General features: G+C 37.8%; 1 protein-coding gene across 2 annotated transcripts in view; it reads left to right on the plus strand.

Moving 5' to 3' along the window:
- The window catches only part of ITGB8 (integrin subunit beta 8), a 73,934-nt gene that overhangs the window by 8,420 nt on the left and 43,366 nt on the right, over nucleotides 1-22,148 (plus strand). For both annotated transcript variants that reach the window (XM_006911976.3, XM_025046921.1), the window contains exon 2: nucleotides 18,034-18,119. In XM_006911976.3, coding sequence (XP_006912038.1) covers nucleotides 18,034-18,119 — 86 coding nt within the window. The remainder of the gene's footprint in view (nucleotides 1-18,033; nucleotides 18,120-22,148) is intronic.

The following is a 22,148-nucleotide window of genomic DNA, read 5'->3' on the forward strand; positions in this document are numbered from 1 at the left end:
AGGTATTACCACTATGCCTCAAAGGAGCTTTAGAATATTATGAGGTCGAGCAAAGAAAATAATTTAAAAAAAAATTCGGATTTCTACAAGATTAGGTTGATAGGAAGTACCTTAAGGAATGCTAAACTAGAGAATATCTTTCCTAATTGCCTGCTTGAGTGGGGCTAGAAGGCCGGGCTGCCTACGCCTAGTGTTGTAAAGGTATTCATTAACTGCAGAAGAACAAAGAATGCACTAAAGTTTTGGGGTGTGCAGGAATTGCTGTAGAACTGGCTGTTCTAGTTGGAAACAAAGAATTCATTGTAGCAGAACTGTATTATTGGCAGAAAAGTGACCTCGCCGGTTTCTTTCTTAGTACAACGTATACCTCCCAAGGTATTGCTCTATTGTCTTTTTGTGCATTTGGTTTGGATTTTTACGGTGAATTGAGGACAAGTGGACCATAATTTGCAAAAGAAAACCCTCTAGAAATAATACATGGGGCTCGAGTTCCAAGAGAATTTATCTGAAAGACAGTAACACTGAAAAAGATTTTCAAGAAGGGAGTCAGTTTCAGGCATCCTGAATTTTAGTTAAAAAGGTCCCTTTGGGTGAATGTTTCAACCACAACCACACAGAGGCAGTGCACACACTAAAGTGAGGGCCAATGTATATGATCACAGTGCCTGACCTCTGAGATTGATGATGGAAATATAAGGATGGAATTAGCATCAGTCCTTAATTCAGTGGGTGTAGCCTATTTGGTGCCACTTAAAGAATCCAGGCCACTTAAAGAATCCTTGGTAGCACCTGATGGGACTAAGATGCGGCAGGAGAAGGGGAGGGAGTTCTTGAGCATGTAACTACCCTGCTACAGGCAACTCAGAACAGCTGGAGAATAAGGCCCTATGCTCCCTGTTAGGTGCACATGGTGTTGATATGCATGTCCAGGGCTGACCCTTGGCTACTCGGAGGTCAGCACAGCATTGACGTCAGAGGTCACTGTTCTCTGAGAACACGGTTGCAGACTAGATTATCTGGCGATAGACTTGTTGGGGCAGAAGTTGATTTATGGACATTATGAAAATTCAGATATCAGGGCTTTTTGGACAAATTATGCCTCCCAGAGATATGCTTGAATTTGAAGCTGAAAAAGACTAGTGCTACTTCTGACTGAATTACCTGGCAGTGCGGAAATGTTTAGTCAGTTAGAACTATGACTGGATGTTACACGCCTCTTCCCTACAAGACAGACTTCTATAATCTTGTCCAAATGGCATGGATTTTTGTCTTCTACATTGAGTACTTATCGATTTCTTTGGGCTTATTAAAAAAAAAAAAAAATCCCACACATGTAACCAGGGTCTTTTTGCCTTCTACATTGAGTACTTATCGATTTCTTCGGGCTTATTAAAAAAAAAAAAAATCCCACACATGTAACCAGGGTTTTCTTGACCCGTTGATAAATTAGGAGCTTTAGCTCTATGTTAAAGAATTCATGCGCCAGAGTACTCAATTGAAATTGAGACTTCTGGTTCTGTAGAGCTGCCATAACAATACCCTAACAATACCCTAAACTAGATTGACCAGAAAACCTACTAACTGGTCAATCTAGTTTAGGGTATTGTTAGGGGTCCTTATTGATAAACAGGGAACTAAACACCCACAAAATCCCAAGAAATATGGAATTACCCAAACTTTGGAAGCCCACCTCGCCAGTATAGTGGCACTCAAAGAACCCCACCCTTAAGAGCACAGACTCACTTTTCTAGGGTTTTCATGATGCTGTACAATAAGTGGCTCAGGATGGTCCAAATGAGTTGGTTATACAAGGCAGGCTGTTGGATGGTGCCCAGATATACAGTGACCCCCCCCCCCATCTAAAAGATCATAGGAGATATCACAGGAGCAATGGGAGACAGGGAATTCCAGAATCTTAGAAGAAACTACCCATAACTTATATACCCTTGGCATATTTGGAAAGAGTCCTTTCTTTCATCTTCTTTCTAACTTGTTGGCATGCAAAAGTGAAGTGTGGTGGAAATCTGGGTGTTTTGGGGTTGTCCAGGAGGTAATCAATAGCCAAAGGTACTCATGTTGCATGTGAGAACAGAAACCTAGGAACAGACATTGGAGTCTGGTTGTCATTTGGGGATAGAGCAGAGCCTTCCAGGCCAGAAGGGGTAGATAAACTGCCCTATCTTGCATACTCAATGGATCTGTAACATGGGTCTGGCAGGGTAGAGAGGCGCCCTATAGCCTCAGTCATGGTGAGGGAGTAGCTCCTATTCAAATATCATCATACTTGATGGTATATTTTAAAAGGCAGCCTTGGGAGTCTAGCAGAAGTAGAGGGGTTGCACCTGAAAAGGATAATTAAGTGTCGGAAGACAAAAGAGATCTGAGGTACAAGGGGAAGCTGAGTAGAAAACAGAGGGATTCGGATATCAAAAATTAGACCTGGGGTGTTGGATGTTGAGGGATGATTTCATTTCTCTGAATGGGTTGCTGCTGTTTGGCCAGCTTTTACCAATCCGTCTGAACGGGCTGACTCTCAATAGCAACCTAACAATACTGTGTGACTTCTAACAGGCAGCATATATTTGGAGCCAGACAGAAGAGAGAGGCAATCATGTAATAAAAGAACCTGGTGAATTCCTCAAGGAAGTTTTCACTGACCTTCCCTGTTTCCCCTTGAAGAGATTTATTCTAGTCATCTGCTGCCATAGCACTCTGCCGGGTCCTTTTCATAGCATATTTGTTAAGATTCTGTCATATGTCAGTTTTTGCTGTTACTCTATAAGCTTCACAAGACAGGTAACTTATCTTTAAGACCCTGAATAATGCCATGGTCACAGCAGGTATGACATAATTACCAAACAAGTCATAGATGGATGGATGCCATCCAAATCATTACAACTTCCAAAATCCTTAAGAAGTAGAATTTTCTGCTTTCTATTCCCAGATGATAATGTCCTTTCCTCTTCTGACCAAATTATTGCCCATCCTCTTCCTCCTAATCAAGAAATCTTTTAATAATACTAACAGAGCTGCCCATAAGAATGTGAAAAACAGTTATAGTAAAACCCAGGTTACCTAGAGTACAGGTGAAAGGTGGTATTTTAATTAATTAAATCCATGGTCACTCATATTTTGACTCTTTCTTTGAAAATCTTTTAAAGATGTAGTTGTAAAATTTCCTGTCTCAGTAAGTACAGCATTCAGACTTTGAGATTTGAGGAAAGCCTCATAGTTATCAATAGGTATTGGTATATATCAATAAATCAAAAGGTAATGCTTGAGCACCTACTCAGTACATTTGGCATTGTGCCCATTGCTGTGGGAACAGAGGAGACGTAAGATACCATGCAAATGGGACAGCTGGGCTGGGGAACTGTGAGTTCCCCACAGTTCACAAGGACACAAGGGAGTGAGGTGAGGCTCAGGTGGGCGGTCTAGGTCATTAGTGCTGCAGGGCTTTAGACTCTAGAATCAGACAGGTCAGATGTGTCCTGACACCAAGACAGAAACTTGAGTCTCTTTACTAATACTTAGTTTTAATTTTTTCCTATGCTTTAGCAGAGAATTAAAGTGTATAGCTTGAGTAACTGAAGGTTCCAACTACTTAGATTTTACTACACATGTGGTTCACCTTTTTAGGCACAGTATATTCCTAGAGACTGTCATACAATGCATCAACATAAAGCAAAATTCAGACTGTATCCTGTATCCTAATGATACACATGATCACTTGCACTGTTCTTACCTATTAGTACAAAGTATTAAATGAATGTGTAAAGACAGGAAGAACAGAAGTATACATTGATTTCTCAAATGAGTAAAGTAGGGATATCAAGTGGCAAAATTCACTTTGCCACTTTGAAAAAAATTGTGTTATATGTGAGTGTTGGGGAGCAGTACAGAATGGCCAGAGGGAGTAACAGAAGCTTCCCAAGAGTGACATAGAAATAAAGAGACAGAGACAGATAGAGAGAAAGAGAAGAGAGAACGAGAGAACATAGGACAAATTTGATCAATGCAGAGGAGACATGCATGCATTCTCTCATTCAGCAAATAAGCACTGAGTCTCTACAATGTGCTAGTAAATATTGCTGTAAGCCCTAGGGTCAGGGCAGTGGACAAAACAAACAGAAATATCTGTCCTCATGGAGTTTATATTCTAATGAGAGAAGGCAGACCTTAGACAAAATAAATAGAATGTATGGCAAGCTAGAAGGTGCTGTACATCTGGCACCTTCTGTAGAGAAAAAGCAAACTCAGATGGTGAGTAAGGAGTACTGGAGAAGGAGATGTAAATGTGACGTAGATGAAAGGACTGGAAGTGGCAAATTGTTGGTGTCTGGATCCTGGAAGGAGTGAGTGAGATTGAAAGACAGGTGGTGTTCAGAGAGGGTAATATGGGTTGCAGTTACTGCTAATTTCAAGGTCTAAAGCAATGACCATGGAAGCAAGTAGCTAAATCAGAGTGGAGGACAGAATAATTGGAGAAGAGAACAAGGAAGTGAGGCATCCAGGTATTGCAAAGATGATCTGCATATATTACTAAAATTGCCAAGAACTGAAATAAGAGTACTGATGGAGAGTGTGATAATAAGCAAGAAGTCAAAATTGTCTAGAAATGAGAAGGCATCACCATGGGGTCAGTAAATGCCTGGGTTCAGAGTGATATAACCTAAGTTCAGAGTATAAAAGCTGCGATGGGGTTAGGGATGAGGGAGGGAGAATGCTCTGGCATTGGCAATGAGAACTAAGGAGCGGGGCTGTCTACCTCTAGGCCCAGCATTGTGAAAGTTGTGGGAGAAACATCAACCATTGTTCATGGGGACAGCAAGAGAAGCCAGTCCTCAGCGGAGGGCCAGGTTTCATCAGAGCAAGAAGGAATGGCTATGAATTTTGGAGAGCAGAAGGAGAGAGATTCTGGAGTTGTAAAGGAGTGCCCATGGAGAAAGAAGAGAGATTGTATAGAGTCTATAGAGGTGAGAGCACGTAGGGAAAATGAAGGGCATCTGCAAGTCTTAGACTCCTTAAAGGGTCGACATAGAGGAGGAGAAGTGAGATCAGTGTTTGTGTACTCAAGTAGATAGAGGCAGTGAGGCTCTGACTGCTGAGGGGAGGAGGTTCTCAGGCTTGTTCTTCATTCCTATGAAAGGAAGGGAAGAGTTCTGAGGAAGCCTGATTTAGTTCTGGTATGATGGCATTCACTTTACCTGATCTCCTGCCAAATGGGAGACAGACTTTCTTTGGATGCCCAGGGAGACCCTTGACCCCAGATTATGAAGCTGGTTGCCAGAAGATGGCACAAACCAGCAATGTTTTGAAAGGGTTTGATGAAGTCTTTCCAAACAACCTAACGTCATCTCCTCCCTGGGGAAATTTGCTTCTTGCTAAATATATTTTCATGTATGTCACATGTAAATTATATACACACTTGCAAAACACATGACTAACTAAATAAAACACGAATAACTAAATAACATACATACAAGTAACTATAATTCAATGTGGAATGTAAGGATCACGATGCAAATTTTTAAAAGGATTTGAAAGTGGAGAGATCAGCTACATCTGAAGAAAGCAGGAAAAAAATGTTGGCAGAAATGTGTGAGATACGTGTCTAAACTGGATACTGAAGAACTGGAAGGGCTGCAACAGGGGGAAATGGCTGCATGCAGGGCAGGGACGCATGCACATTGGTCATGATGTAGGGCACTTGGGAGAAGTGAGGGAGCGAGAGTTTGCTATAGATAGATTTGTTGAACTTTACTACTCAGGTGGCAAGATAAACCATTGAAAGCTTTTTATTTGATTGTTTAGTAGGGTAGTAATGTGATATATTAAGGGCTATGTATCAGGAAGTGAATCTGGCAGTGATGTATATAAAGAGTCTTAGTGGTAGATACCCAAGGTAAAAAAGACTGTGAAAAAGTTGTGAATAATCAATAATCAACAAAACAAGTGATAAATAATGAGTCTAAAGAGGGTTGACGTCCACTAAGGGAAAGATGAATGCTATGGATACCTAGGTAAAAGCAAAAAAGTCTTGGTGACCGACGGGTTACAGGGATTATGGTAGAGGGAGGAGTCAAGATTGACAACAAAGATTTAAAGCAGAATAACCAGGAAAATAATGTAATTAGCAGAAATAAGTCAGTCAGGTCAGGAAGAGCTACTGGTGGATAGGAAGATGATTTTTACTTGACACTTGCAGACTTTGAGGTTGCAACAGGAGTCTAAGTGGGATGCCCAACATATTGTTGAAAAGTCAAGACAGAAGCTTGGGTGAGAGCTTGGAATTGCAGATACTAGTTTGGTGATCAGATGCAAGGAGGTAAACTTAGAGTCATGTTAGTTCATGAAGCCAACAAAGCGTTGTTTAGAGAGATGTAAAAAAAGCCAAAGATATAAAAAGATAATTAGTTGTGAAAATGGAAGAAGGGACAGAGTGCCTACTCACTGTTAAAAGACAAGGGATATTTAAACATTGCTAAATACTAGTTGCTAAATGAAATTAGGAAATTATTGTCTGCCTTGGAGTGAGCAGTTTACTAGACAGAATAATCCTGGCAAGGAGGAAAACTCCTCCCTTTGAAAAGAGAACAAAGACAATTTTGAGTTAAAAAAAGTAATTTAAATCGTCTAGGTAATATCAAGGTAAGGTTAGGGTGACATCTTAAGTACGAAGAATTGATGGAAGTGTTTGGGGATTTGAGGAGAAAGAATTAGAGTAGTAAAGGTGAGAAAGGATGATGGAAAATCAATAAGAGATGAATAAAGCAAGACCCAGGGGCTACATGAGGTAAGAAAGGAATTTTCTTAGAAGAGACCCAATCCTTAATGTGCCCATGACAGTGCCTTCTGAAGGCAGATTTAGATGCTAAGATTTAAGCTGTTGCTTAGATGCTTTTTTTTTTTTTTTTTTGCTTTTACCTAGGCACCTACAACATTTGCGTCTGACCTAGTTCTGTTTATTTTCAACTTCATATGTAGAATTGTTGGCTCAGGAGCCTGCCTTCTGTCCTATCCTGTAGCTCCACCTGAATTTGTCACTCATTCTGTTTCTCTTTGGTCTTTGGGCCTAAGAACTCTTTCATTGTTTCTTGATCCAGTGGCCCCTTTTAGCTCATGAGAATTCCCTGCCACATTCCTCTGGTTTCAGAGATTTCCAATGACTCTGTCCAAGATGGAAATAGGGTGATGTGGGGATGATTCGGGTGATTACATGGAATCTGATGAGGCAGAAACCGTCAGCAAGGTAATAAATACATTATAAAATTTAGAAAAGTGTCTGGTGATGGCGAGGTGGGGAAGGGCATGTTAAATATGAGCTGTGAACTTTGCAAGAACAAAAGCTGATACTGTTGGGCGGTGGGAAGTGGGGCAGGACCCTACAAGCAGCCAGTGAGAGTGAGGGGAAAATTAAAGCATTGGTTGAAGATTTACCCATAATGATGAACTCCAATAAAGCTGAGATTTAATAAAGGAGAAATAGTAGCTGGGCCATTTTGGAAAATATGAAGAATATGGAATGAGAATTTCACAGTATAATATGGAGTATAGATTAGTTCATGATATAATATGACCATTAAATGCCCTGAATTAACCAACTCCATGGTGATCTGTAAGAGAATATCCTTGTTCTTAGGAGCAAGCAGACTGTGAAGTAAAGCACTGGTAACTGATATATACCTATAAAGAAGTACCTAGTCAAATATCAGCCAATAAAATTAAACTGGGAAATTATTCACTGAAATAGTTTAAGGTAATTAAAGTATTATAGAAGATTACATTTCTATCCCATAAGGTAGATAAATGAAAACTTTTTTACTAGAATTCAGAATTTCCCTTGCCTGAGCCCAAAAGTAAAATTTACAATGCTAAATTAAATCAAATGTATTGATATGACTTACGTCAAGAAACTGTATCTTTTAAAGTGTTTATCAAGGGGTTCTGACAAATGTGTAGACCTGTGAAACTACCGCAACAATCTGCATACAGAACACTTCCGTCCGTCAAAACTTTGCTTATGCCTCTTTGCTGACAATGTTAAAACATAAAACAGTGAATGATTCTGTATTACTGGGCAACTGATATACTTAATTGATAGGGTTTTGGATGGCCTTTTCAAATAAATCGATTTTGTTATAATACATTGCATCTTAAAATATTCTCATAAGTTAACAGAATTATATATGCTATAAAGCAAATGTTCTCCACCCATCATGTCATTATAATTCATATTCTGCTTTTTAAAGTGTTTTTACAGCTCTGTGGATGCATACAGCACATAAAAAAGAGGAGCATTTTCCCTACTTCATCAGCAGGGAAGCAAAAAAACAACAAATTTAAATTATGAAGCCAAGGTCAGAGGATAGGCAGAGAATAGAACAAGTTGCCTGCTTCCCTATTCCTGGTTTGGATTCCAGGGCAGAACTGGAAACTCACAAATGGAAACAGCAACTACGAACACCATTTCAAGTGCTTCTGCCTAGTTAGCATGCAGCCCACAGCCATCCCCTGGCAAGAGGTTGGGGAAACACGGTTGTAAAAGGCGAAACACTCCCCCATGCTCAGAAAGTGCCAACCAATCTAATTCAGGCAGTTGGTGCAACGTTCAGGCTGGGGCTTTGGTGTGAAAACTCAGAGTTTCCTTGTGCATGGAAATAAGATGAATTTTGAAAAGGGCATCGAAGTATTTAGGGAGGTCTTTGGCACTAAGGACAGAAAACAATCCTGTGGGAGGGAATCTAATACCCTCATCTCTCAAGTAAGACTGATGATGGGAAAAGTAATGACATACTACTTGTATGAAAGAATTATCTTTCATGGGAATTATTATTAAGGACAAATCATACTACAATTAGCAAGTGTTTTAAATCATACTTTGGTATAACTGTCTTTGTGGTGTTCTCTACTGCATATAGGACGGTGTTTAAGAGAAAAGGCTCTGTAGTCAGCACTGGGTTCAAACTTGGTGTCTGTACTTACTAGCTGTGTGACTTTGGGATGAGACTTTGCCGAAGGTTTAGTTCCCCATCTGTAAAATGGACACGGTAATGCTTTCCTTATAGGAATAAAATTTCAATAAGATAATACACATAAAGTGCTTGGTACAGGATTCAAAACAGAGTAATCACTTAATAAATACTTATTTTTTATTTTCTCTAATTTTATCTATTGTATATATAGACTTGATTTTTCAAGTGGCAGAATCAAATATAAATATCTTTTTACTCTTTAAGATGTAATTACAGGAAAATCAAATGCTAAATAACCTAAAATTCACTCTGAGTTTTATTTTATTTTATTATTTTACGTAGAACAAAAAAGTCTTTATAATATAGGGTATCTCTTTGCTGCTCTAATCAAGTGCACACCTGCATTGTGACTTTAGTTTTAAAAAATATAATGTAGAAATTGCATTCCTACTATCCTAAGGCATTTTTTTTTTTACCTCCTTAACTATAGCATTTGAGGTTTTGACATGAATTGCAGTGTGATTTTTTTTTTTAGGGGGAGAAAGGAAATTCATACCTGCCAAGAATTGGAGAGGAAAATAGGAAGAGCCCCTGGAACTCCAGTATGTTAGATTAAAAACATTATTTAGAGGAACAGAGTGGGAAACCGGTGAATATTTTGGCTTTTATAAAAAGGGAGTGTGCCTCATAAACAGGACAGATGGAATGTATGGAAAAGTTCCAGATAAAACAAGACACAAAGCACATGACTAATATTGCTTTTCCAAGTTAGACAAATGCAGCTTTAACCAGAATTTGCCTCAGAGGGGCCTCTGGAGCCCTCCCTGAATCTTAAGATTTTGATCCATTTTGAAGTTCCAAGTCTGAAGTAGGAAAGCTATTCTGAGAGATGCTGTGTTTTGACCTCTTCTATCTTCCTGAGTTTTTCTTGCTTTCTCACAAATTCCCACCAGGTGAGTGAGTGAGTGTCAGAAGACAAACTGATGTGCTCAGGTAAAGGAGCAAAAGCAAAACTAAATGTCATCCTCTTCAGGAATGATTCTTGCTGTATGCTGAATACCTGCTTGCCCCACCTAGAGAAACTTCATTGTCTAGGAAATAAGAACCACCAAGTCATTTTCGAAGGCAAATTTCAAATATTCTTTATACTCTTTCATCTCTTTCCCACATCGAAGAATATATATCAAGATGTAGATAGCATGTAACCTAAAAACAAACAAATTTTAACCAGCTTTCTGCATTGTACCTATCTTTCAAAACCTGTCAGCCACCCCCTAATGCCACTATGCATTTGCGGCTTCAGTTTACCTGAAGAGTTCCAATTTATACCTGTGGCACCAGTGTGACTAATAGCGCCCACCTCCTTTCAAGTTAAAAAGTGTACTCGTGTAGAGTATAATTTATACAATCATCTAACACATGCTCTAATCAGAAGTTTTTCAAAACAAAGTTGACGAAAATGTGTGTAAATGAATAACAATGAAAGGCTGTGATATGACCCCCCCCCAGACCAGACTTCTTGTGATAGCCTGTTTCAACACAAATGAGTGACATCAGTGGCTTCACGATAGTTCTTTTATAAATTCCGTCATGAACTAGAGTTTTGATTCGTGCCATCTCAGTCCATCTTAAGTTCTAACTCATGTTGGGACTGCCCCAAACAGGGCAGGGCAGACTAATGGAATGTGTAGCACTACCCTAACATTTCTTAACCTGCCCAGCATTCAAAGTGGCTCCCTCCCCAACACGCCACTTTGGTTCACCAAAATATTTATGCTAGCATAAAACCCTGTTGAACTCACATAAATTTTTTGCTATGTGACAAAGGAGGTTGAAACTTGTCCCTGAAACATAAAGATTACACATAATAAAAGCCTTATAAACCTGGTTAATGAGAAGAAAAGATAAAGTGCTGTATCTTAACACCGGCATTATAAGGAAGTTCTACTAAGTAAGAAATTACTCAGTATTATGCGGGTAGGGGTAGGGAAGAACATTCGCTGAATTGAAATTTGATTTAGATCTGAGTAATGAGAAAAAAGTGAATTTGGTCATTTTGCCTCTGATAATGGTAGTATTAAAAAGTGCTAATTCAATTCAGAATCATTCCATCATATATTCAGAGTTCTTTAGAAAGAAACTAGACTTGCTTTAAAACAAATCAGCAGAACTGTACAATATCAGAAAATCAAATGTAAGGAAGTTTGTCACTATAGGTATGTTTTTCTTCACACTAGGAAACATCAAGATGAGTTCATACAGATGTGTATCATTAAGTAAATATAATTATAGTACCTTTTGCAATAAATAGGTTTTGGAAATGAAGATTATTTTAAAATAAAAAATCAAGAACTATCAAAACCTAAGAAATTAACCTGCCAAATTAATCTCAACTTAGCAGATCGCACATTTATTGAGTGAGTTCCAGGCACTAGGCTCAGATACTGGGGATAGAGAGAAAATATTTGATTAAGTACCTGTCCTCCAAGAAGTGACAGCCTAGTAGTTTTACTTTTCCAGGAAAAAACAAAACATGAAAAACATCTCTTTGGAGTGGATGGTACTTCATGTAAAGTAATGTTACGCTTAACATTTCTAAAAAGCATTTACATTAGTCCTGCTCAAGTCTTTCTCTTATTAATTTATCCTTCAAAACTCAGGTGAATTTTCCTCTTACATTAAAATGTAGGCAGCAGCTCCACGGTGATGTGGGTGGCTGGGGCCCCCGTTTCCTTTGCCACCCTTAGCATTGGCTTCTATGAGAAAGGCTCCCGGGGGTCTGAAGATGGGTGCTGTGGGTCTAGACATCCTTTTACAGGGCTGGTGCACCACTCCCAGCTGCTCTGAGTTCTGGCCATTAATGGCTCACAGCTGCCACCTCCTCAAAAGAACTACCCTTCACTAAAGCAAGCCAAATTGCTAAGATATTTGGGGGTTAATCCAGCCTATCCCCACAGCTCCCTCTAGCCTGCCCTCAGCCAATGACAGATGATGGGAGGGTATAAAAGCCAGACCATCCCCCACCTCAAAATGGGACAACTTTGTGGTATCAATTGTGCACCCAGTTCTTGGTAGAATCAGGCTGAGGGCAGACTTCAACTGCAATATCTTTGCTTAGCACCTTACTCTGTTCTGACCTTACCTTACTTCCTTTCTCAATAAATCACTCGCCAAGAATCTCTATCTCAGGTTCTTTCTCTGAGGAGTTAGGGCAATTAGTTTTTCTTATAATATCCTCATTCCCTTACCTTTCCTCTGAGCCACTATGTAAGAATTAACATTATTATACCACCACCTTATCCTCAAAATATATCTTCGGACTATCAAACTTAATCACTGGAATAGCTAAGAGAGAAGACAAGAAACAAATCTGAGCTGCTTTTCACTAAACAAAAATATGAGTATGTTTTTTCAAGTGTAAGTAGAGGCAAAATTATTTAGAAAAAAATGGTTTTCCCCATATACTCATGTTCATTTTCATGAGCTGAATGCTTATTTGCTGCAAATTTGAAACTATGGTAGAGGCAGAGGAGAGGAATACTCTAGGCTGGCTATTGCTGCTAAAGAGTAGTATTTTCTGAATTTATAATTTAGTAACAAACTACAAATGTTAAAATGAATGTTTCAACTAACTACATATGAGTACAGCTGAAATATGCATTTGCTGAAAAAAAATATTTTAGTGAGCTGAAGTTTTGCCACAAATGTATTATTTTAATTATTATATCTGCTTATTTGTCTATTTCAACAGTAAATTATTTGCGTCATATATTCTAAACATTAAGTAAAAGAGCAAATGAAAAATGCTAATAAAGGAAGAATGCAATTTTGGATTGGGTTTATATTAAGTCCAAGGGAAAAAAATCTAGGAGAAAGAGAAATGCAAGTGGTTGTACTATTTCCTTGCTCCCTCTGTTTTGAGTTACAGCCTCAGGCAATACCATCCCGGACTCTTCAGTTTTCTACTCATATCTACCTTTTACAAAGAGCTCCCCACGCTTCCACCTTTTCTCCCATGCCGCTTTACTTAATCCCTATTAAAATTTAACTAACTTTTTGTTTCCTTCCTGTGCCAGCTTTTCCAAGAAGTAGCTCCAACCACATGTTTTCTCCCTATATTTTTTGTAAGGGCTTTTAAGAAACAGTTCCTAAATCAAAACTTGGAATAACTAGGTAATGGCAAGTGATTAGAATACTAATCTATTTCTTCATTTTGATTTTTATATCAAATGATAGCACGTATTAAGTTTCTGTGTAAAAGAGAGCTCTCAATAATCAGGTAATGTATTTTGAACATACCTGCAACATCACATAACCATGATACACATCTAGAAAAAGGAAACCCCAAAGTTATTCCAAACTATTCTATGTGTGCTCAAATCGCCTAGTTTTGACTGTTATCAAAGTAGAATATATACTTGTTATAACAGTGTTTACTTTGTTATTTTTTAAAATGGAAGTGGCTTTTATAATTATCCAAATTTAATTTAATTTGTATAGTAAATGCAATTAGGAAAAGGATACTGCTTGGAAAAAAATGTATTTTTGCATTTTTCACAAATCATTTTGTCTAGGAGAAACAGGAGAATCTAGAAAGATTGATACTCACTATTAAACACTACGGTTTTTAAGTTTTAGTTGTTCCTTCTTTTAGATAACCATGGACATCCTTTAAAGTCTATTGAAACTTTGTGGCATATACTTTAGACTAGAAAAACATTAAAAAATGTTTTCTAAAACTTTCACTTGATCTGATTACTTGATTTATGGAAAGATCTTAGTCTAAACAATGAATCTTCTTCTGGAGGTTTTTAATTTTTTGAGGGGTCCATTTTCTTTCTCCTTTCACTTCTATAGATTAAACATTCTCAAAAGGATATGAATAAACACATCGTCTAAAACAAAGAATACCTAAGTGAATGTCATGAATATGTAGTTTCCTGATTTCTGTGTACTCTATCCTGTTAATAATGGATATTTATTATACTTCATGACAGACAGTTATAGAGGTCAGTTCACATGCGTCATAAACATTTAATTCTGGGAAATAATTCAAAAGTTATTCAGATTAAGTCAGTGTTCACTTTGCAAAATATAAACAACATGAAGGTGTTCTAAGAGATTTTCAGAAATCCAATTCTAGTCATGCCAAAATTGTATTTGTAATAGATTGGACTGATGTGTGCATAATTGACTATATTTGCTTTTAAGAATAATTTTTAAATAGCTAAAATAAATACAATAACTTTTAACTTAATAGTTATTTTTATATATTAGCTATATTTTGAAAACTTTGCCTTTGTGACCTAAGAGAGCTTCATTTTAAAGACAAATTACATTTACAACAAATTTAAAGACATATAATACCTTCCTTTTTTTAAAAAAAAAAAAGCTGGAATTAAATACATATGTATATATACATATATACATGTTTATATATATACATATAACATAGTATTAATTATAACAACATTACAACAGTCCCTTTTCTGAGTGCCTACTATACCCTAAGCACTATGCTCGGCATGCTTATACTTGCTTATTTCATCTCATATCAGTATTTTGATATAGAAATATAGTTAACACTGTGTTACAGTGGAGGAAATGGAACCTAAGAGAATTTAGGTAACAAGCCCAAGGGCATCTAGCTACCATGGAACGGTGCTATGAAAATTTAGAACTTTGTTCCCAGGAACTGTTTACAATGTTACTTCATCACGTCTGTTACCTCCAGTTGTAAGAAACTGAGAAAAAAATAAGACTCTCAGCCCATGATCATAGATCAAGTAACAGAATTGTTCATAATAGACACACTTATTGACAATATGATGTGAAATCCTCTACTTATTTCAATCATGGCAGCACATTTTTTCAATGACATGGGGTTTGTGAGGCACTTAGGAGTAAAGAAATTGGTACAAAATAGAGTTCTGAGAATATGTGGTTTATAATATTATCATTCTGCTTCCATTGGCTTAAAGATTTATATTAGGACCCACAAAAACTATCCTTAATAAAAATGCAGTGCTAGAACATAAAGAACAAGGTGTTTAATGCCACATCACTGGAAAAATAGCTGGAAAGCAGCTACCACTATCATGAAGGGAAGAACCACTCAGGCACAACTGCTAATGAGGTGTCAGCACTGAGGGCTGCTAGGAAACCACCTCTGGAAAGCAGCCTTCCTGCAATGCTGCATCAGGGATGCGAATGAACAGAGTAGACCCAGGGGCTGATGACAAACCACCCCTGTCGGTAAGCAGGAGTCATGCATTGATGTATGTACAGTGTAGGGATTTCTATTTCCACAGAAGTGTGTGTGTGTGAAAGACAGACAGACAGACACCACACACACACACACACACACACACACACACACACACACTACTAACACAGAGTGACAAGTAACCCCCATAGTAGCATGGCCATTTAAAGAATTGCTATCATTGGTGTGATATTTTCGTGTTAGGTACTTACTTGCATGATTTAAAATTAAAATCCTTAAAGTTCTGCTTACCAAAGTGTATCTGGCTTATCTTCTGTAAAGTCTAACCATGACACTCTCCAGCAATAATGTTTGACACTATTCCCATGGAGTTCAATTTATGGCCTTCCTCCAGTTCTGGAGAACCATAAGCCCACCTCTTACATATCTATTTATGGGAACATTTTTCCTGTAGTTATGGAGACTCAGAAATGCCAGCCTTGGAACCTGGGCAGTACTGACAGAACCAAAGTTTCTATCCCTCTCCGTCATCCTCTTTAGGTGTCTGAAGCTTGAGAAAAGAGGTTGGCAATAGGACTTTTTAAATAAAACAATCAGAAAGTAGAATATAAAGAAAACAGATTTTTCCTTGTAGATTCAGGATTTACCACATGTGCTATGGAAGTAGGAGCCTGACTTGAACTTGAATCTGGGTTAACTTAGGACAAAGTCAGAAAATCATTAGAAACAAAGACCAGAGTCATAGAATCGCCTCCTTTGCTTCCATGAGAATGCAATCTTAACTGCCAGAGCAAAAGTCCTACTTATTCAGTAAAAGGCTTGGTCAAGTCCTATCTGTAATAAACTTAATTCCATGTTCCAGATGGGTCAAGTTTAAGAGTCGGTAAAGGTCAAGTTTGGCCTGCAAATGTGCTTGACTTCTAGAACTAAATTGGTTTTCTTTCTGGGAACAAAACTGAAAAGGTCACTCTCTCTCTTCTGAATACTTTAGGAATAAGCACGTTTTACAGTTTTGCAGCCTAAGCAAGATGGAAGGTTTTTAGGCTATAGTGTCTTCATGGTTAGATGACCACGTTAGTAGTAAAGGGAGCCCAAAACGTTAGCTATTTTTAGTCCATGGAATTCAGGCCAATGAAAAAATTCTAGGCCACTGCATCTAGATTAGTGAAGAAGTTATGAATAATGTATTTTAAAAGTTGATATAAAGCAAGGACAGAGGGCACAAGAGGACACAGAGAAGAGATAACAGAACAGCAGGGATGTTAGGGAAGGATACTTTCAGCTGAACTCACTGGTGTTGGGAAATACAGGGAAGAGTGCTCACTACCACCTCACTTAGCACCTTTCTGCTATGATTAATCTCCTACAGTTCCTCTCTTTTATTTCCCCACTGCCAAACCCCACCCCATGCCACTCTTCTAGATCAGAGCTGTTTTAACCCTGTGTCTAGAATGTTGGGGCAAGTTCAGAGAGAAGGAAAAGAAAAACCAATTGAATGAGCACAGCTAGAGATTTTGCAGGCTGTACCTCATTTCAAACTACCATGTCCATGTGTGATTATGCACACACATGCTCTTCTTTCATGCCTATTACATTTTTTAAAAGAGAGAAACAGAGGTCAGAAGAAACAAAATGAAATGGCAGAGACATACTAGACTGACTGCCTCGAGGGAGCCATCTTTTAACATGCCATCTTCCCCTCCCTCCGACCCCCTGCCCTCCAGCAGAATGAGAAGTTCCTCCTTACGTTCCCATAGTTCCTTGGTGATAGCTCTCTTATTATGCTTCGTTATAACACTGTATTTTATTGTTTGCTTACATAGTTCTCTTCTCACCTGGACTGTGAGCTACTTACAGCCAGGTGTCTATGTATATATACTGTGTGCCTGTAAGCGAGCTGGATAGAACGCTGTGCTTTCCAGTGTCCTTGGGACATTTCATAGTATATAGTAAAGTATGGAATATAGGAAGAATATAGAAAGCATGTGATCGTTCCACTTAAAACTCATAATAAAATAATTTACAACACACCGTTTATCTTATTTTATGTGTGTAAGTCTCTAATGATGAGCCTCTTTTTAACGGTATAAGTAGTTAGAGGCTAGAGAAATAAAGGTAAAGTTTCCAGGCACAACTATGTTAAAATGTCACAGCCAAGTGTGGGTATCTATGGAAAAGTCAACTGGTCATGATCTTAAAGTGATCCAGCAGAGAAATGAAATTAGATTAACTAAAACAACTCATCCATTTTAACCATTGTACCTTTAAAATAGTGAATCATACCATTATATCTGGTTCTGATATTCTTCAAGACAAAATAATCAGTATTAACACAGGTTAATTACACTATATGTCCATCAAGATTATTTCTCAGAAAATTCATTCACTATAACTCAACATAGATTTACATGTTGAGACTGAGGTCTGCATATGATTATTTTTACAGGAAAAATTCTAGATCCAAAAACACCTCATTGGTTCAGATAATATGAAATACAGTGAAACTTCAGCACACTAAAAAACTTGGAGGGTCCTCTACTACTGCAGCAGAATTCCATCCAAACCCCAAAACTTAACTAAAATCACATTTTTACCACCCTCATTTCCCCAAACCTTTATAAATAACCAAACAATAACTATCCAGGAAATGTGGCCCCTATTAATTGCAGTAAGCAGGTAAATCCTCCCCAAAGAAATTATATATTTTTTGATGTCATGTACTTAAAACCGTTGGTCAGTTTATTTCAGCTTTAAAATACATTTTAGGCTAGAACTGTATATACTTCCAATAGGAGAATAAACCATAACGCCTTATTTTATCCTTCATTGCAGAAAACAATAGATGTGCATCTTCAAATGCAGCGTCCTGCACCAGGTGCCTTGCTCTGGGTCCAGAATGTGGATGGTGTGCTCAAGAGGTGTGTCTTTTTCTTTGTTTTTCTTTTCTTTTTTCTTTTTCTTTGTTTTTCTTTTCTTTTTTCTTTTTCTTTCTTTTTTTTTTTTTTGCTCTTTTCTCTTTTTCTCACAGTTGACATGCTCTCTAGCATAATTTCATTGCCCTAATATTCTGTGCCTTGAAGGTACATAAGGAAAAAGAAAGATACTGATGAGCATCAGGGAAATTTTATTTGGTTTTATGCTTGGAAACAGCATATCTGGATGACTATAAAATGTAACATTTTTATTAGGAAAATTATGGTAATTTTGAAATGAAGTGCAAACCACTTTATGTTTTCCATCTGTTCTATAGAGAAAATTGGCAAACACATAATAAATGTGCTAGGTCAGTAGGCTTTGTATGAAATTTTTGTTGCAGCTTGGGGCATTCGGTTATATATCCAAGTTGGATCCTTGTCTTGTATTTACTCGCTTATTAAAGAAAAGCAAGCTAATTTATTGGTGTTTCATTCTTTTTTATTTGAAATACTTGGAGAAAAGTGATTTACTCCATTTCATAACACTGTACATCAATTCACTGGTTACTTATGGAAAATGGGGTGCTTTTCTTTTGACACGTGACCCTCTTCATGGGCTATGTATACATTTAAATTCTGTGGAATGGAGAATAATTCAGAAAATGTTTATTGTTGAAACAGTGTTTTTATATTCTAACAAGAGAAACATATCCCAATAACAAACTTTAGTAAAACAATTATGATGCATTCCTTCTTTCTTGGCTCTAAAGTTGTCTTGTGAGTATTGTTTTGGTGGTGGTAATCTTCGATCAGAACTACTTTATATAATTTATGACAAAGAAACCATCTACTAATTTGGAGTTTCTTTTAGGAGATTACCTAGGTAATTTTATATTTATTTATGTAGTCTCTGAGAATTGGAACAAATAGATCTTTAATGGCTTTTTGCCTGACGTAAAGAAACATCTCTAACTTTTTGTTACTGCTTGCCCTTATGCATCCCTCAGGAGGAAAAAGAAAGCTGGAATATAGCAAAAGATGGTGAACATTACTTTCTTCTATAAAGAAAGTGAGTTAAGAGACAGGGGAAAGTTTTGTAGCCAGCCAGGTCTCAAAGTAAGCATCCCTCCTACTGACAGCCTGAAGCCTCCATTAATATACAATGGGCTTTCAGAGTGAGAAAATCAGATGTCACTCAAAACTAAGCAGTGCCTCGTGAGAAGCCATGGAGTTAAGCAATGTTATAGAGAGGATAATTCCAGAGTTTCTGGGACCAATCTCATCACTTCTACTTCCTATGAGCCAAATGACAAGACAGAATTCACTCAGTTCTTTGAGCCTCATCTCTATAACCTTGAGTTTGGAGCTTACTGCCAGATTTTTCTTTGTCAAGAATGTTTCACAGCTTGAAATTTTCTGACCCTTCCCTAGTAATCCACTTTAGATTTTTCCTGCATCACTGAGGAAGATCCTTAGAGTTGTGAAGTTTGTGCCAACTTGACATTAGTTGCTAAGAATTTTAGTGAGTGTAGTTTAGAGAACTTTCAAAAGATGGTTCAGAAACCCAATTGTCCACTAAATGCAATATGCTGGCCATATAGAATGTCAGGTTCCAGAGGGACCTCTCCTCCATCTCAAACCTCTGCTGGCACAGAAAGTCTGGAGAGTCACAGTTAACAGGAGTTACAATGTCTGTCCTGCCATTGGAGGAAGGATTTTGAGTGTTCAGGGGAATGGCTGGTCAAATAGAAGGAAGTAAGCCAAGGGGGAAAGGTGAGGTGACTGCCTGCTTAGAGAAGGCCAACTTGTCTGCTATTGGTCAAATCCTCCTTAAGGGATCTTAGAAAATATTCAGAAATGACTTGGATGTTCAAGTCCCAAAATATTCTGTGTAGTGCAAGGTGGTCTAATTTATGTGCTGCAAAAGTAGGCTCTGACATGAGATCAGCTTGGATTCAAATCTCAGTTCAGTTTCTAACTGTATAAATGTGGACATGTTAACATAACCCATTCTGAACCTCAGTTTTCCCTAGATCTAAAATGGAAATAATAATTGTAGCTATGATGCTCTGTTGTGAAGATTAAGTGAAACAGTATGTGGGAAGCAATTTGGACACAGGCATTACTTAAGAAAATGGGAGTTGTTACTATAAGAACTTCCACGAAAGCTAGAAAAATTCATTCAGGCTTGGGAAACTCCGAGAATTGCCTGTGTTAAGAATATAACCTCAGGGGAAAGAACCAGTGTTAGGGCCAAGTCACTACCCTATTATTCACAGAAAGAGCTGTCCACATCCTACAAGCTGACCTGACATCATCGAGAGGAAGAACGTAATGGTCGATTTTGAAAGATCGCCCACCACTTACTTAGGCATATGTAACTGATGTCTTTTACTTCTCAACTAGCAAGGGTCAAGGAAAGATGCAGTTTTCCTCTGTTCACAATTAGAGGAGGTAAACGGTAACAAATTATGTCTGGTTTATGTAATTTTCAAAGCTGGTCAAAAGTAAAAGATTGTTAGAAAATTTACACAAGGTATACTCAATTTTCCTACATTCTTGTAAAGCATGTTAATCTGTCGTTTTATATATTTTACCTTCTTTTTCTCTCCATGCTACATAAAAGTAATTTAAAAATATTTAAGATAGACAGAATCTCATTGATATTACCTAGTTTAATGCCTCATGTCCCCTTTACCGTATATGAAAGACTTGACAAGTTTCTCTTCCTCTTCTGTCTGATATGTCAGGTACAGGTTGTGATTGCATAGCAAGAAGTTAGAGAGCAGTCTTGGAGCATAATTACACTAAACAAAATATGATGCAAAAGGCATTCACTGTCAAAAGGAAGATGACAGAATTCTTTCATTTCCATGCAGATTGCCGAATTTGAAAGTCAGAAGGACTCAGAAACGAGTAGGAGAAAACACTTTTCTTATCTCTCCAGGTTATTATATTAAACAGGTAAAAGTAACAAGTGACAGAAAGCCAACCACAGGAACTTCGACCTGGGCTATTCATTCTAAATAGGTTTTAGATGCAGACGACTGAAGTATGAATTCGCTTGAGTGTTTCTTGAAGAAAAAGTAAAACATAAGATTAGAAGAAATTAAAATGACATCAAATTCCAAAGATTAAAAGGGTGTGGCATCGAATTCTTTTCTTTTATACGAAGTGGAAAGGAAGCCACAGTGGGTGGGGGCAGCATTCCATTCCTTGTTTTGATGCCATGGTCTTTTCTTCTCTTTTCAAATCGAATTGTCAAATTGGCAGTGTTTTTCTTAGTTTCTTTTTTTTTTTCAACAGCAGTTCACTACTTATTATTATTTCTGGCCTCTACACTTGCCTCCTTATTGTTCCCTGCCCAAGCGAGGCATACTTCTTTCTGCCTGGGGGCACTTACACAGTATGTTCCCTCTCTGCGTGATTTTTTTTCCCTGCAGAAGTCCCTGTAGTTCACTGACCGAGCCTTTACAGTTTTGTTCAGATGGCATCTGACTATCCCATTTAAAAATGCAAACAACATCCCATCCCCTTTTTAAAATTTTTTTAAATTATTAAATTTGGCATATTAGCTTCAGGTGTAGAATAGTGTGCTGATTCAGACATTACAAAATAATTGAGACTACTTTGCCTATTTTAGCAAAATGATTTGACATTTACGGGTCAAATGACATAGCCTGATGTACAGTCACAGTAAATTTACCATAGTCCTTTCTTTTCCTTTTTATATATACAAATCACAAAATCTCTGACTATAAAGAAAACTCAGAATTATTTGTACTTTATTGCTTTCCTGACTTGAAGGCTTGGAGTTTTTACATTTGTAAAACACATGTGGCCCTTGGTCTCTGTCCTGTCATGTGAGGCATGGATGAGCACACATGTACCAAGCGTTACGCACCCTCAATATTCCCCAGGCTCTGGGACAAGCGAGATCTTCCCCCCAACCTAGCCTGAGGCTTTCCGAAAGAAAGTTACACATCTGATAGCAGTCTATGCCACCTTTTTCTGAAGACCTCCAAGTTGTTT

The sequence above is a fragment of the Pteropus alecto genome, unplaced genomic scaffold (genome assembly GCF_000325575.1).
Source record: "Pteropus alecto unplaced genomic scaffold, ASM32557v1 scaffold21, whole genome shotgun sequence".
In the NCBI taxonomy this organism is placed as follows: Eukaryota; Metazoa; Chordata; class Mammalia; order Chiroptera; family Pteropodidae; genus Pteropus; species Pteropus alecto.